The sequence below is a fragment of the Chiloscyllium punctatum genome, chromosome 6, assembly GCF_047496795.1.
Source record: "Chiloscyllium punctatum isolate Juve2018m chromosome 6, sChiPun1.3, whole genome shotgun sequence".
NCBI lineage: Eukaryota > Metazoa > Chordata > Chondrichthyes > Orectolobiformes > Hemiscylliidae > Chiloscyllium > Chiloscyllium punctatum.
Window position 1 is genome coordinate 32,407,196 of NC_092744.1, and position 17,385 is coordinate 32,424,580.

The following is a 17,385-nucleotide window of genomic DNA, read 5'->3' on the forward strand; positions in this document are numbered from 1 at the left end:
AAACAAAAAACTTACTCACAATTCAGTTTGAGACAAAGCCTTTGAAAAAAGAACATTGTGAAAGTTTGGGAGAAGATTTGCAGATCGGGTACTCGTTGTTGTGGTTCTGTTCGCCGAGCTGGGAATTTGTCTTACAGACGTTTCGTCCCCTGTCTAGGTGACATCCTTGGAACCCTCCTGTGAAGCGCTTCTGTGATGTTTCCTCTGGCATTTGTAGTGGTTTGAATCTGCCGCTTCCGGTTGTCAGTTCGAGCTGTCCGCTGTAGTGGCCGGTATATTGGGTCCAGGTCGATGTGCTTATTGATTGAATCTGTGGATGAGTGCCATGCCTCTAGGAATTCCCTGGCTGTTCTCTGTTTGGCTTGTCCTATAATAGTAGTGTTGTCCCAGTCAAATTCATATTGTTTGTCGTCTGAGTGTGTGACTACTAAGGATAGCTAGTCGTGTTGTTTCGTGGCTAGTTGGTATTCATGGATGCGGATCGTTAGCTGTCTTCCTGTTTGTCCCATGTAGTGTTTTGTGCAGTCGTTGCATGGGATTTTGTACACTGCATTGGTTTTGCTCATGCTGGGTATCGGGTCCTTCGTTCTGGTGAGTTGTTGTCTGAGAGTGGCTGTTGGTTTGTGTGCTGTTATGAGTCCTAGTGGTCACAATAGTCTGGCTGTCAGTTCAGAAACGTTTTTGATGTATGGTAGTGTGGCATGTCCTCGTTCCGTTGTCTGTTGATGAAATTGCGTGGGTATCTGTTTTTGGCGAATACATTGTATATGTGTTCTTCCTCTTTTTGCAGTTCACCTCTATCGACAAAACCCTAGCCAGAGAAACAATAGCCAACCTGCTGGACATACAGAACAGACAACAAGATGGGGAACCTATCAACAAAGACTGCATACTCAAACTACTGGACCTGTGCCTCACAACACACTTCACATTCAACAACCAAATATATGAACAAATCAACGGCACACCCATGGGCTCACCCATCTCTGGACTCATAACAGAAGCAGTAATGCAAAGGTTAGAACAGTCTTACCGCAAGTTCAACCCAAACTCTGGGTCAGATATGTAGATGATACCTTTGTAATCAATAAAAACACAGAAATAGAGAACACACACCAGATCATCAACGCCACGCTCACAGGAATCCGATTCCACTAGAGAGGAAGAAAAGGATAACCAACTCCCATTCCTAGACGTGATGGTACAGAGAACACCGAACGGAGAATTCAGCACAAAGGTTTACAGGAAAGCCACACACACAGACCAAGTCCTAAACTACGAAAGCAACCACCCCAACACACACAAAAGAAATTGCATCAAGACACTGTTCAAAAGGGCCACAACACACTGCAGTACACCAGAACTGCAAAACGAGGAAGAAGAACACCTTGTATTTGCCAAAAACAGAAATCCCTGCAATTTCATCAACAGATGCCTAAGGGAAAGACATTCCTGAAGAAGGGCTAATGCCCGAAACGTCGATTCTCCTGCTTCATGGATGCTACCTGACCTGCTGCGCATTTCCAGCAACACATTTTCAGCTCATCCTATCATAAGCTGATCACCTCACTTGTTTTTCTCTAATTTTTCTTTATATGGCTATCCTGCTGTCCTTGTACTTGTTAGTTACAGAGCCTTCTTGTTATTTTATTCACTTCCCCTTATCATACCATAAGCTTATTGCGAAATGCCCTTGCTTGTGCTTCTTTTGTGGTCAGCTACAACATTGCAAAGTTATTTCCTAGCTTAAAACTATTTCTTATAAAAAAAACTTGTATATTTGTTAAAATCGTAGCCTTAACTATGCTGCAAGAATCCTGCGACCATTTGTGTAATGTCCCCCTCCCTTTCCCCCACAACATCCCACCGCCCATCTGCAAAAACAATATGTCTAAGCACCACCACCTGCAGAAACTACATTTCTAAGGGGGTGGTGGGGGTGAGGGTAAGGGGGAGGTGAGGGAAAGGTGGAGGTGAGGGGGAGGGGAGGTGGGGTGAGGGTAAGGGGGAGGTGAGGGAAAGGTGGAGGTGAGGGTAAGGGGAGAGGAGGTGGGGGTGAGGGTGAGGGGAGGGGGGTGAAGGTAAGGGAGGGGGTGAGGGTAAGGGGAGGGGGAGGTGAGGGTAAGGGAGGGGGTGAGGGTGAGGGTAAGGGGAGGGGGAGGTGAGGGTAAGGGAGGGGGTGAGGGTAAGGGAGGGGGTGAGGGTAAGGGGAGGGGGAGGTGAGGGGAGGGGGAGGTGAGGGTAAGGGGAGGGGGGGTGAAGGTGAGGGTAAGGGGAGGGGGAGGTGAGGGGGAGGGGGGGTGAGGGTAAGGGGAGGGGGAGGGGAGGGGGGGTGAAGGTGAGGGTAAGGGGGAGTGAGGGTAAGGGGAGGGGGGTGAAGATGAGGGTAAGGGGAGGGGGAGGGTGAAGGGGAGGGGGAGGTGGGGGTGATGGGGGCGAGGATGAGGTCGGGGCGAGGGGGAGGTGGGGGTAATGGGAGGAGCGTGGGGGTGAGAGCGAGGGGGAGGTGTGGGGGAGGTGTGGGGGAGGGCGGGAGGGGCTCGGGTAAGAGATTAGAAGATCGGTGTCAGCACGGGGGAGGTCCGCCCCGTTGAACTTTGAACCTAAGGATAGCCCGCGCTTCCATTGACAGATTTCCGGTGTATTCCGGAAGTGATGTGTAATGGATCGATCCTCGCGCTGTCGGTGAGCGGGTGAAGGACGGAAGGACGGACTCGCTGGTGTCCCCATTCGGAAAGGTCGGCGGTAGCGGAGCGGGGTAGGTCAGGAGACGAGAGCGGTCCCGGTGAGCGGGAAGGAAGCAGGGCCCGGGCCGGGGGAGGGTGGTGGTGGTGGTGTTACCGGGTAAACAGTTTGCTGCCGTCGGGCGGTGGTTCTCCTGAAGCACATGAAACCTCGCTGCAGCAGGAAGGTGACTGGGACTCTCAGTGGAGGCCACAATGCGGCTGATTAAAAATCCACTCTGTGTTCCTGGTGCCCACATTCTTGCCCGTGTCTTACGGTCACTTTGACAGGCAGGAGGCTGGAAGAACACAGGCAGCATCAGCAGCTGGAGAAATCAACCTTTCCAATGTAACCCTCCTTCAGTTCTCAGCTGGGTTTTTTTTTGTCTCTAATTCGATTGGGGTGAGCCGACATGATTCTGCAATCTTATTTTCCTGAACAAGCAAGGGTTTATTACACGCCGTGCTGGGTTTAAGACTGTGTTTGGGAGGATGTTCGGTCTCACCAGTTCTTCTTCAGAAATTGGGATGGATCTGAATGCTGTTAGTTACGTTAGATTCCCTAAAGTGTGGAAATACACCGACCCTCCGAAGAGTAACCCACCCCAGACCCTTTCCCTCCGACTAATTTACCTAACACTATGGGCAATTTAGCATGGCCAATTCTTGACCTGCACATCGAATGTATGTGAATTCAAATCAGGAACACATTGCCTCAAGATGTTCTAGATTTCTTTGCTGGGTTTTTTTTTGTTGCGTGACCACTGCTTGGTCCCTTGAAGCATTTGCACAGAAATGGCTCGTGCTTCGTATGGTCATTCCTCAAAGTGTTTGTGAAATGGCTCTTGTCGGAGAAAGATGAGTTTAAATTCAGTCCCGTTCACTCCGAAGGAAGACCTCCACAAGAATACCGACTCCAAAACTTTGCAATTTTTAATTGCAAACTTTCATGATTGTTAACACTGAAGTTGAGGGACAAAAGTAAAGTTCAGAAGCACATCAGATTTTGCTTTAGTTGAACAAAAACGTATACCGAATTTGCACAAAGAATTCTGCCTTTACTGCCCAAACAGTAGTAGCCTAAACAATGTCACGTTGAGATTTATCAATATTTGCTTTGAATACTGTCTGCCTTTGTTTATGAAAGTCATGATTTCATTTATCTTGTCTTCTGCTTTTAGGTTTCCTAAGTTCGTTGCTCTTCTAGCCTTTCAACGACACACTATCCACTCTTCAGTCATTTATCCTCATCTTTTGAACTATTTCCCCGCGCACATTTCCGATCTTGGACCATGTGCAATGGGGAGGAAGCAGCGCTTCACTCCCCTAAATTATATTTTTGACGAGTTAAATGTTAGATGTTGTCTGGTGAATGCGAATGTAATCAATAGGGTTCTCAGTGCTATATCGACTTGTATGGAATTACTAAAATGGAGGACTTTATTCGTGTGCTCTGAATTAGCCATGTGCGCTTGTGCAGATTCAATCCTGTCGCTAGTTATGAAAACGTGGTTTTACGTAAATTCTCTACAGCTAAAAGCTATAGTTTTAAAATTGAACGTGTTTTAAAATGTGTTCGTTTGGAAGCCCGAGTGTAGGTGTGGGCCTCTGGCTCTGGTCTCAGTTCTTCGAGTGTCTCGACAGTCTTTTCGACAGACTTGTCTTTTTTGTACTAATTCACATCAGCGGCAGATCGTGAGGCGGGCGCCTCAAAGTCAGGGTGATCCGCAAGGAGTGCTACCTCTACACATTTAAAGAGCTTGCCATATTATTTTCAATTAACCACACAGCAATGTAACTGACTTAGTGCTTCGTTCTGTTGGAGTTGGAATCAGGAATTTGCGAAATATTTCAATTTATTTCCGAATAGAAATATGGAGTTTGTTGCCCATTCATCAATGGATTGATTGTTAAATGCTTCCAGAAAGGACTGCTCCCTCCGGTGTAAAATCCCAATTTCGAAAACCTGAGTTGTGAAGGGCATTGTTAGTGCCAACTGGACAGAAGATTGATTATTTTAAAATGTTAATAATTGTGTTCTAACTGCCTAATGTTATAGCCAAACCAGTCTTTGATCTTTAGGTTTGAGGGCTCTCTGTTGTAGGCTCATGTCAGAAAATACCTAGATATTATTTCCTATGTGTAAACTTTGACTTTGAGTTCTGAAGTACTTGACTTTTCATACAGCTGCTTAAATTAATTTTGAACACTAAACTTTTCTTAATATGAAATTCATATTAGATTAGATTAGATTAGATTACTTACAGTGTGGAAACAGGCCCTTCGGCCCAACAAGTCCACACCGCCACGCCGAAGCGTAACCCACCCATACCCCTACATCTATATCTACATCTACCCCTTACCTAACACTACGGGCAGTTTAGCATGACCAATTCACCTGACCTACACATCTTTGGACTGTGGGAGGAAACCGGAGTACCCGGAGGAAACCCACGCAGACACGGGGAGAGCGTGCAAACTCCACACAGTCAGTCGCCTGAGGCGGGAATTGAACCCGGGTCTCTGGCGCTGCGAGGCAGCAGTGCTAACCACTGTGCCACCGTGCCGCCCACAATTGTAAAGGACAATTTGAATTGATGCATTTTCTTACTGACTAAATACTTCTACCTCCCGTGTGCAAATTGCTGTTGTACATGTCTGATGTCCTCAGACATTACAAACCGGATGCTTGTTCCAAACTGAGAAATTCACAGCATAGGCGGAGACTGCTATTTGTACTGAGCATGTTTATCCAAACAGTGCTGCTGTACTCTCCTTTTTCTCTTGGCACGGTGTCTCAGTGGTTAGCCCCACTGCATCACAGCGACTGGGACCTGAGTTCAATTCCAGCCTTGGGTGACTGTCTGTGTGGAGTTTGCACATTCTTTCCGGGTTTGCGTGGGTTTCCTCCAGGTGCTCTGATTTCCTCCCACGGTCCAAAGGTGTGTTGGTTAGGTGGATTGGTCATGCTAAGTTGCCCAGAATGTCCAGGGGTGTGTAGCCTAGGTGGATTAACCATGGGAAATGCAGGGTAGATGGGGGGGTCAGGGTGGGATGCTCTTCGGAGGATTGTTGTAGACTCAATGGGCCGAATGGCCTGCTTCCACACCTGTAGGGATTCTGTGATTCTATGTTTGTTGTCAAATGTTTATCCACTTGTCTTTTAAATACACTGGATTCTTTCACTGTTGTGCTGAGTTTTGAGTTCTAGTAGTAACAATGTGCATATTAACATTCTCCTAATCACTTAGGAGGGATGTGATTGCACTGGAACAGATGCCATGTTGTATGGACTGGAGAATTCTAATTATTAAGAGAGATTAGATAGACTGGGCTTGTTTGCCTTAGAGTGGGGATGACTAAGGGGAGACATGATTGAGATGTATATTTTACTTACTTAAAGGTCATACAGTAAACAGGAAGGAATTTTTCCATTGAGAAGAATCAATGTCTTACTTTTAAGGGAAGGGGCAGGAGGCTTAGAGGGTATCTAAGGAATATTTTTCACTATGGGCAGTGGAAATCTGGAATCATCTGTGATAGAGGCAGAAACCCTCGGAACATCTAAGTATTTAGCTGTGTATTTACAATGCCAAGGTTTACAAGGCTATGGGCCAAATGCTAGGAAGTGGGCTTAGAATAGTTCGGTGCTTGGTTTTGATCTGTGCAGACTGAATGGGCCAAAGGGACTTTTTCTATGGTGTAGACCTCAATGATTTTCTTTGTGTTCCTTTGGTTTGTGATCTTAAATTCATTACCTTTAGGGTCTGTTATGATTTTATAGCCAAATTATTGGAACGCCAGTGATGAAAATAGTTTCCTAGTTGAAATAGTCAAGTAAATCTGTTAACACAAAATTAGCTGCTACATTTTACTTGGCTTAATGCCAAGGGAAATTAGAACACCAAGGAAAGACGATATTGATGTCATGAGCAAGATTAGTTAATGGCTATGTAGTGGTTTTGATAATGAGGATGAAACCATTCCAAAATATGCCTACCATCCAACAATGCAAATTCATAATGTTATGGATCAGGCTAGACCCCCCTAAAAATATTTTAAGAAGGAGGCCTAGACCCTAACTTTCTTATTTTAAAGGCAAATATGAAGACACAGCTGGACAAACTACTCAACTTTAAGCAAAACTGTTTATTAGACATGAAAAAGAAAATGGAATTTAGATTAACTTAACTGTTTAGAAAAGTTAACTGACTCGACACCGCAACTGAACTAAGGAACTGCTCCAATCCAGCAGCATTCCATATGAGTTCCACTTGACAAAAGGTTAATTCAAACACCGGTTCTTACAGGCAGGAGGGGACACCTTCCAAAGAGATTTCAGAGACAAAACTCTGTCAAGCATCACCTGTTTAAGCTTGGAACCTTTATGCACTGCAGCAACCTCTGACTGTTCCAACTTTCCTGAAGAAGGGCTCATGCCCGAAACGTTGAGCCTCTTGCTCCTTGGATGCAGCCTGACCTGCTGCGCTTTTCCAGCAACACATTTTCACCTCTGATCTCCAGCATCTGCAGTCCTCACTTTCTCCTGTTCCAGCTAAGCCAAACTAGAAAAAGCCTAAACTGGAGGAACTGGCTGTTGCCTTGTTAAACTAAGCTCTTTCCAGACATTTCAGCACCTCTGCCTTTACTACCTCTCCTTTTCTTAAAAAAAAATTAAAGTGACAGCATTGTCGCAGTAACTTTAATTTTAGTATTGACTAACTTTGTTATTGTTGTTTTCTAAACTTATTTATGATTCCTGATAATATCTGCTGTGAGCATTGCCTTAATAATTATGCTCAATGATAAAGGGTTTTTCAATCAAGTTGAAGGTCAGGTAACTTCATATCTTACCACAGAAAATGGCATCAGTAAATGATATAGCAATTATTAACGGGTCTATAAGCTTATTTCCTTATTGTGTTTTCAACCTTTTCCTCAACTTCAAGCATTGTGGAATTAGTAATTTAGTCACAATGAGTCTTTCACTTTAAAGCTTTTCTTTGTACACTACTACATTGTATAGAAGAAAAACATGATGCGAATATATAGTATTGACATATCAAATGATCCCAAGTGACTTGCTGTGACATTCACGAGTCAGCAGTGTAATAGATCAGGCATGAAAGTTCACTCTGAACCAGAAGGCCTCTTGCATGATAGTTATATTACTACACTAGAATATCAGTAGCAGATTTAGTGGAAGATGTTTTAAATTCTTGACAGAGTAGTTTTAAAATAATGTTAACTCGACAACTGATTCAAACTCATCTTCGGTTAGCAATGCTTTTTACCTTGGATAGAAATCTTAGTGAACTAGGCTTGGCTCCAAAAACATCATCATGCTATGTTTGTCAGGACTTCAAGACTTGTTGGCTCTTGTAGCAATGCATAAGGGCTAACTTGGCAGAATTTCTCTTGTTGCCCTTGCCTTTTTCTCTATCTTTCCCTGTATTCCCACAAATGGCATAAAGAAAAATCTTAGTTGAATGTTGTTCCTGGTATTGCAAAACCTTCAGATCATTTAAGACTTCCTTTGTATTTACAAACTAGAGACCAATTATGCATCATTTTCAGGGGAAAGAAAACTTTTTTTAAACAAGTCACGTGGCTCAATTGTAAAGTAAGGTTAGATGTTTTGATTTAAGTTTTTTGCTGTTGGGTAGGAGAATGTAAATGATTTGGGTAAAATAATAAGTGGAGAATGTTGAACTTGGTGATAGATTGGAGAATAGTGCATACTAGGATTTGGTACTATCATTGCTGATCTTGTTTTTTTTATCTTTCAGCTATCTATTTTATTAAGCATTTGGACAATGGATCGTGCTAGAATAGCTATTTCTAGTTTGGTAAGAAGGTGCTCTTTTAATGCACTATTTTGCATATTCTCACAGTTGGAATTGTACTTGAGTGACATGAGTAGTGTAATTTCAATGACTCAACACATTTGAGTTTTTATTTGAATTTGGGACTTTATTCTTGCAAGTTGTAATGTATCATAAACCTCAAGTCTTATGTGACTTGATTTGAGCTCATAATGGTTCAAGTGAGGTCAAAAATATAAAGGTGGTCAAAAATTTACATTTGTTTAGCACCTTTTAATGTAATACACTCCAAGGCACAACACAATAATACAAAACACAATAGCCACATAAGAGCTGTAAAACCAGATGACCAAAGGTTTGGTTACACAAGTGTCTGCAAAGTAGAAATGAGGTCGCACAGCAGAGGTATGAAGAGGGAATTCCAGACCTTGGACTCTTAAGTAACAAGTGTGTGAGCATGCATGGTGGAGCTGTGGAAATTGAGCACGTTTGACCCACAATTGGATGTTTGCAGGTATCTGAGGGTTGTGCAGTTGGAGGAGATTAGAGATGTTGAGAGTTAAGCTGCAGAGTGAGAATTTTAAAATCCAGACATTGTTTCCAGTCAAGCAGTGTAGAACAAGAACCAGGGACAATAGACATGAGCAGCAGAGTTTTAGATAATCTCAATTTTGCAAAGGGTGTCATTTAAGGAGTGAACTGGAACAGTTGAATCAGGCATATCTTTTGCTGTCACTGGGCAGCGAATTGCAATTTTAGTGATGCTGCAAATTTTTTTTTAGATTAGATTACTTACAGTGTGGAAACAGGCCCTTCGGCCCAACAAGTCCACAGCGCCCCGCCGAAGCGTAACCCACCCATACCCCTACATCTACATCTACCCCTTACCTAACACTACGGGCAATTTAGCATGGCCAATTCACCTGGCTGGCACATCTTTGGATTGTGGGAGGAAACCGGAGCACCCGGAGGAAACCCACGCAGACACGGGGAGAATGTGCAAACTCCACACAGTCAGTCGCCTGAGGCGGGAATTGAACCCGGGTCTCCGGCGCTGTGAGGCAGCAGTGCTAACCACTGTGCCACCGTGCCGCCCACTAATCTCTGGTGTAAGCTCACCTCTATGTCAGGGTTGCAAACTAACTAACTAGATTGTTGTCAGGGGAATGCAGTGCAGTGGGTAGTGACAGAAAAGAGTTTGGATTGTAAACTGAAAACATCAGTCAAATCTTCCTGATAATAAACTGAAGAAATCTTGTGTTGGATGTTGGTAGGTGGTCTGTCTGAGAATTTAGTAACATTGGAAGGATTGAGAGGTGATGAGGCAGTGCATCTCGGTACTTTTCAAAAACCAAGGCATTGCTTTTGGGCAACATCACTGAGGGACAGCATGAAGGTATGGCTAGATCATTGGTGACAACTGCAGGAATGATGTGTGACTGAATCCTAAAATGATGTAAAATGGACATAAGTTGTTCTGTTTGTTTTCTGCATACTGGCTGAGAAGAGAAGTCATTGCAAGTGATACTGTACCATTGGGTAAGAATGGAATAAAGTGAGTAGCACGATTCAGCCATAGGGCATTGGACAGCTGTTGGAGGAGGATGATACGATCAATCATTAATGTCTAAAGGCATTAGACAGAGTGAGAGGGAATGTTTTATCTTTCTCTCATTCACATAGGGTGAAAATTTGATTGGAAAAATTCAATGACTGAGGCAGATTAGGGATGTGACAATTCATTTAAGTAGTTTGGCAAGGAGCTGGTTGTTAAAGTGTAGATTATTGATTGCAAGGATGGTGGAGTCAAAGGTAAAGGCAGGTGTGGTGATCTCAAACTTAAAGGAGAGAGATAAGAGGCTTTGTGGGCAAGTTGAACTTCGAGAGGAGATGGAGAAGAACCAGAGAAAACTAAAACTTCAGGGTTAGGTCAGAAAGTCTGGCTCTGTGATGTAATGAAAAGGAGCTACATGATGCCAGCAAGTGATTGGATGGTCTCACTTTTGGTGACATAGAAGTTTGTGTGAATACTGCACATTGCTGAAGGTGAGGGTGAAGCAATAGAGAAGAGTAGAAGAGTGCTTTAAGAAGATGGTCTGCAGTTGAAGATAAAACATTTTGGATTCCAGGATGATCCTTGAATTGTGTAGAGTTTTAGTAATAAGGAATAAGACCCAATAATTTTACAGTGGCTGGCAATGTAGCTTGTCTGCAATGACCTTGGAAGTCTACATTGCTTGGCTTTGAGGGATTGGAGATGAGGACCATACTAAGGGAAGCGTGGAAATGTGGCATGGATAGAGGGTAGTATAAATGAATATCCCTTTTTATTATTAATAGAATGGGACTAGTACAACCATATGAGATGACATAGATTAAAAAGATTATGATCTTGAAAACTTACATTGAGGGAATATATATGGAACTCCAGCACAGAAGATGAAGGTTCAAAATGATTTTTGAAATCATGCGGATAAGAAATTTGTTCATTGCAGCATTTGAGAGAGAAAACCAGTTAACATATCTTGGGTGAGTTTTTTTTAATTGATTTAAGTGGGCAATAAAGAATGATGATTTTGAATGAGAGATGAATGGGTAGGCAAGATGAGCTCCTTGAAAAGAAATCAGATGATTTGGAAATCAGGTTGTGATCTGGTGAATGCCATACAGCAATCATGACAAGCTTTCATGAAGTGACTGTTAGAATATATAGCCAAGCAGGGAAGATGTCATTATTCTTTAGGTTTCCCTCAAATTCATTGATGCAGTCATCCAAAATGACTCCTAGCCAGCACTCTTGTTCGCAAATTAATTGGAGGTTCTGTGAAGTTGGAGCATCTTGCACTTGCATGCTATTCTTGCTCAGTCTGTTTGCCTTAATTGACAAAAACTTCTCAAGTTTTTGTTGAGCTATTTCTAAATTTTTGTGTATATAAGTATATTTTTAAACCACCATTATTATTGCAAGTAATGGCTATTTACAGACTATTGTCATGTGCAAAATCTTTTTGCTTCAGCTTGGATTTGAGCCAAAGTCATATACACGTTTCAGTCTAACGCGACGAACTGATGGGGATGGCAGTAGAGTCGAAATGAAATTAGCAGAAAATGAGAATGACGAAGAGATGGGAGATGCGATGGCAGATGGTATGGAGACTCAGATAGAGAAACCTCACAATAACCATAAGCCCTTCTGCTGTTTGATGACTGCTGTGTTGCTTGTTCTAATAGGTAAGAAAGATCCTTTCTTGTCAGACTTTAATATCAAGGGTTCCTCCTTTATTATTGATCCAAAAAAAATGACTAGATGCAGGGAAACCAATCATGCTTTGTAATGGTAAATTGGCTTTCATGCCTATGTTGATGTTTGTAACTTTTGGTTTGTAGTAGCAAGTTAAATCAATGGCAAATTTTGTATAATTCAGTTTTGAATTCAATTCTGGGTTCTTAATGGTCCAATTATATTGCATTGAAGTGACTGCAGTAAGCAGAATTCTAAGACTTCAACTACAGAAGCAATTTTCTAGCTGAGTTAGATCTTTGATAAGCAGGAGAGTTTAGTGTTATGAAAGGTAGACAGCAAAATGGAATTGAGCACAATTCCCCCAATTCGAACTTGTAATGCAGCTCATGTGGTGATTCGTGAATTATTGGTACACGAGTCTTTATTCATCTTTTTCCATTCCATTGGTAATGTTAATGAGCTTGCCACAATTTTTGAATAACACTTGTGGTCAGTGTGCCTTTTGAATCCCTTGTCACTAACCATTGAGCATCAGAATTAATAGCACAGTTCAGCCCTTCGCATTGCCCTATATACCATATATAAATCGAACTTTGAAGACAATTTCAGATTTTAAAAACTAAGGGATCAACTTCTACATGAGATATTGTTTTCGGGGACGAATATTTATCTGCAAAGTAGATAAAATGGGAAATTTACCTTCCCGGCAACCCCCGTCCCCAGTTCTGGAACGCTCCCTGTAATATGTTGGGACCGCAGTAAACTATGGGTAGCTGCAACCTACTCTGTGGATATAGCGGTTGCCCTGTACTGTCGTATTATTACAGTAATTCTGAAAACCTGGAGCGGAGCATGATGGCTTGCTGGACTGCAAGACCCAGAACAGAGTGGTACAGCCAGCAGATCGGAAAGCTGGAGCAGAGTGCAACGGGCAGGCATGCTGACTCATAAATGTTGATTTATAATTGTAAAGAACTACGGTTGCCTATTACATGAGATATATGGAAAATACAAGATTATTTGGCCCAAAATAAGGGGTCAACTTGTACATGAGATCCACCTGTACGTGTGTATATATGGTATTCACTTGGTCCACGCTACCGTTTCTGCTTTGGAATAAATTCCAGATCTCTTTCTTTCTGTCTCCTGAGAGATTAGGAAGGGGCATTCTGTAGTCAGCAGAATAGATTATCTATTTTATATGCTTGTCTAAGACCTGGGTTGATGCATTGTCTTTTATAGTGCCATGATAAGTGGAAACATTGGAAAGGGGGAGCAAGGGTTGAAATGCATTTGAGATTTAATTTGGGAATTTAAAGCATTAAGTGGTAGATTGAAAGTAACACCTGAAGCTTAATTATCTTGTTGCCTCTTGTAGCATGCGCTAGTTAAGAAAGGAAAATTTAGGGAAGCTGTGCATTGCTGTAGAGCCAGTATAATATGAATAGAGTCAGATGTACAGCATGGAAACAGACCCTTCAATCCAATCTGTCCATGCCGACCAGATATCCCAACCCAATCGAATCACACCTGCCAGCACCCCATATCCATCCAAATGCCTTTTAAATGTTGCAATTGTACTAGCCAGTTGAAGCTGTTGAGGATTTGGAATGAATTGTGAAACAAGGGAAGGCCTCAAAGGAAAAGGCAATTACCTATGCAGAGTGGAAATAGAAACCTAAAACGGCTAATTTTAAACTCATTGTGGGAGAGGGATCCAGGTTTATGGTGTATTATATTGCTAAAGTAATAACTGTACAATTGTAATTGCTTTTGTTTTTAGGGTTTCTAGTTGGTTATCTGGCATTTCGTGGTCAAACACCAGGGAAGTCGGTTTCTTTGCCAGACCAACCTACTGAAGCAAGTTACACAGATGACGATGACAGTGATGAATTTGTTGCTACAAATGAGGAAAAAATGTCACTCACATTCTCTGATCTTAAGAAAATGCTGACAGATAACTTGGATTCTTCACAGTTTCTGCATGACATTAAGTAAGCAAAGGATGAGTGTACCCTTGACTTACAGGAATGTTAAACTCATCGCTTAAGTCTGATATAAAAACAATGCTGCCAAAGTGTAGCTGATCTGGCAGCATCTCTACAGAGAAATGTTTAATATTTTGAGTCTAATATAAGTCTTCTGAGTATCTGTTTGGCATTCCTCAAATTAAATAATGTGAACAAATACTGCACAGTCACCACAAATGAGCAGTAATAAATTCAGTAAGTATATGATTCCAGATATTCTGGTGGGAGATAGGTGACCTGAAGTGTAAGTCACTTATTTCTCTATGTGCAAATGCAACTTGATCTTGAGTATTCCAGTATTTTCTGGTCTTCAGATCTCTAACATTGGCAGTGTGCTTTTGAATCCGTTTATTATCTAGGAGTTCGGATGACCAGCTAACTCTATCGCTTCAGGAGTTTCCATTTCACGTCAGATTCCGGTGTATGCCACTAGTCCGTCAAACCTGCTCTGCCATTCAATAAAATCATGGCTGATTGGATTGCAACTTGATTAATATATTCTCACCTCTTATCTTGATTATTTGTCACCATTTAATTACCTCTTAGTAATTTTTGGCACTGTGGCTTCAGATAATATGATTAACAATTGTATATAAGAAAAGGCAATCTTTTTGCTCCTTCAATATTACACCGCACCCCATACTACCACTTCAGGAAGACTCTTGTAGCTCATTTGTTGCTCTCAGCTTTGGCTTTATTTCCATTTTGGACTCTTCTTTCATGTTAGCTGTGCTAATGTAAAAGTAATTTGTGTATAATGGCAGCTGCTGCATACCAATCCATCTCTTGTCTTGTCAGCAAAGTTTCTGACACAAGCAATCATGAAACTGGATCTGTTGGAGAGCTGACTGTCACTCAATACATCCGTCAAGAGTTTTTGAAGAACTTGGACAAGCATAGCGTCTGGACTGACACTCACTATGTAACGTTGCAGTTTAACGGGTATGGAATATGCCAAATGAGAAACAGATTGTTGCACTAGTAGCAGATAATGCTTGATAATTGTGAACTTGTTTAAGTTGTACAATCCTTGGTGACAGTATAAGTTTCAACAATCTTTATCATTCTGGTAGAATGCTTGATTTACAGTGATTCTAATTCCACCTGTGTTCAAATATAAATTTTCAGTAACATTTGAATTTGAGATGAAGTTTGAATTGTGAAAGAGCTTCCTTTTCCATCTGAAAATGAGTCCTTCTGGGCTTGAAATGTAAGCTGTTTCTTTCTCCACAGACCTGTTGAGTTACCCTAGTGTTATGTTTCTTTCAAGTTTCCAGCATCCACGGTACTTTGCCTTTCCATCTGTGTTCGCATGGAAATATATCTTTGAAATACAGAACTATATTCCAAATCATTTGCATCAATAAGAGTATGTTGGCACTATGTCTCATTGAAATGTTGCTAGTCTGGCACAAGATAGGGAGGTGGTAGAATAGTGGTAATACCAATTGACTAGTAATCTCATGTTCCAGGGTAATGTTTTGGCCAGGTCAGTTTAGACCCTAACTTGACAGATTGCATAAGGGGGCATTAGTCGTGTGATATTGTTGCTTGACTTGTATTCTTTTTGTATTTATTCATGGAACGTGGATGTTGCTGTCCAGGCCTGTATTTATTGCCCATTCCTAATTGCCCAAAGAAAGTTAAGAGTCAACCACATTATGGGCCTGAAGTCATATGTAGACCCAACTAGGTAAGGATGGCAGATTTCCTTTCCTAAAGGATAGTAGTGACACAAGTAGGGTTTTCCTGGAATTTGACAGTGGTTTCACAGTCTCTTAATCCCAGATTTTTTTTATTGAATTCCGTTTCCACCATCTGCCATGGCAGGATTTGAACCTGGGGCCCCAGACATTATCTGTGTCTCTGGATTGATGGTCTAGCGATAATACCACTAGGTCATTACCTGACTTTCCAGAGGGGAGGCAATGTTTGGGGGACCTTGATTTGAATTTCATCACAACCTGTTGTTGATCAGTCATCTCTGCCTCTGTTCCTTGGGATAATGTCCTAGCACCAATCATCTCCACCTGCTTTGTCAATAACCTTTCCTCCATTATAAAGTCAGAAGTGAGATGTTTGATTGGACAATGTTCAGCACCATTCACAACTCAAATACTGAAGCAGCCCATGTTCAGGTGCACCAAGACCTGGATGATATTTAGGTTTGGGCTGACAAACAGCAGTCTACACAAGTGAAAGCATACCAAATGCCGCCTTCACTATCCTATCTACCTGTGACTCCACTTTCAAGGAGCTGTGAATCTGCACTCCAAGGTCTCTTTGTTCAACAGCACTCCCTATGTCCTTACCATTAAGTGTACAAGTCCTGCTAAGATTTGCTTTCCCAAAATGCAGCACCTCGCATTTATCGGAATTAAACTCAGAAGTTGCCACTTCTCAGCCCATTGGCCCACCTGTTCAAGATCTGAGGTAACCTTCATTGCTGTCCACTACACCACCAATTTTGGTGTCATCTGCAAACTTAGTAACTATACCTCTCATGCTCACATCCAAATCATTAATACAAATAATGAAAATTAGTGGACCCATCACCAATCCTTGTCCCAGGCCTCCAGTCTGAAAAAACAACCCTCCACCACCACCCTCTGTCTTCTACCTTTGTGCCAGTTCTGTATTCAAATGGCTAGATCTCCCTATATTCCGTGAAATCTAACCTTGCTGACCAGTTTCCCATGGGGAACCTTGTCAAACGCCTAAGTGAAGTCCATATAGATCACATCTACCGCTCTGCATTCGTCAGTCCTCTTTGTTACTTCAAAATACTCAATCAAGTTTGAGAGACATAATTTCGCAAGCACAAAGCCATGTTGACTATCTGTAATCAGTCCTTGCTGTTCCAAATACATGTACATCCTGTCCTTCAGGATTCCTTCTAACAACTTGCCCACCACCAATGTCAGGCTCATAGGTCTATAGTTCCCTGGCTTGTCCTTACCACACTTCTTGAACAGTTGCACTACGTTAGCCAACCTCCAGTCTTCCGGCACCTCACCTGTGACTATTGATGACAAATATCTCAGCAAGAGGCCCAGTAATCACTTCTCTAGCTTCCCACAGAGTTCTGGGGTATACCTGATCAGGTCCTGGGGATTTATCCACTTTTATGCGTTTCAAGGTATCTAGACCTTCCTCTTCTGTAATAATGGACATTTTTCAAGATGTCACCATCTATTTATAGAGTCATAGAGATGTACAGCACGGAAACAGACCCTTTGGCCCAACTCATGCATGCTGACCGGTTATTCCAACTCAAATCTAGTCCCACCTGCCAGCACCCGGCCCATATCCCTCCAAACCCTTCCTATTCATATACCCATCCAAATGCCTTTTAAATGTAGCAATTGTACCAACCTCCACCACTTCCTCTGACAGCTCATTCCATACCCGTACCACCTCTGCGTGAAAAAGGTGCCCCTTAGTTCCCTTTTATGTCTTTCACCTCTCACCCTAAACCTCTGCCCTCTAGTTCTTGACTCTTTCTCTCTTCCCTCCCACCCCCCCCCCCCCAACCCAGCGAAAAGACTTTGTCTATTTATCCT

At 42.3% G+C, this 17,385-nt stretch overlaps 1 protein-coding gene across 1 annotated transcript in view; it reads left to right on the top strand.

Annotated features, from left to right (window-relative positions):
• The first annotated feature begins 2,649 nt into the window (after positions 1 to 2,649).
• LOC140478843 (transferrin receptor protein 1-like) overlaps positions 2,650 to 17,385 on the top strand; it is a 44,142-nt gene continuing 29,406 nt past the window's right edge. The window contains exons 1-5 of the mRNA XM_072572313.1: positions 2,650 to 2,758; positions 8,513 to 8,572; positions 11,566 to 11,779; positions 13,576 to 13,786; positions 14,621 to 14,764. Of these exons, the coding sequence (XP_072428414.1) occupies positions 8,540 to 8,572; positions 11,566 to 11,779; positions 13,576 to 13,786; positions 14,621 to 14,764 (602 nt within the window). The 5' untranslated portion in view covers positions 2,650 to 2,758; positions 8,513 to 8,539. The remainder of the gene's footprint in view (positions 2,759 to 8,512; positions 8,573 to 11,565; positions 11,780 to 13,575; positions 13,787 to 14,620; positions 14,765 to 17,385) is intronic.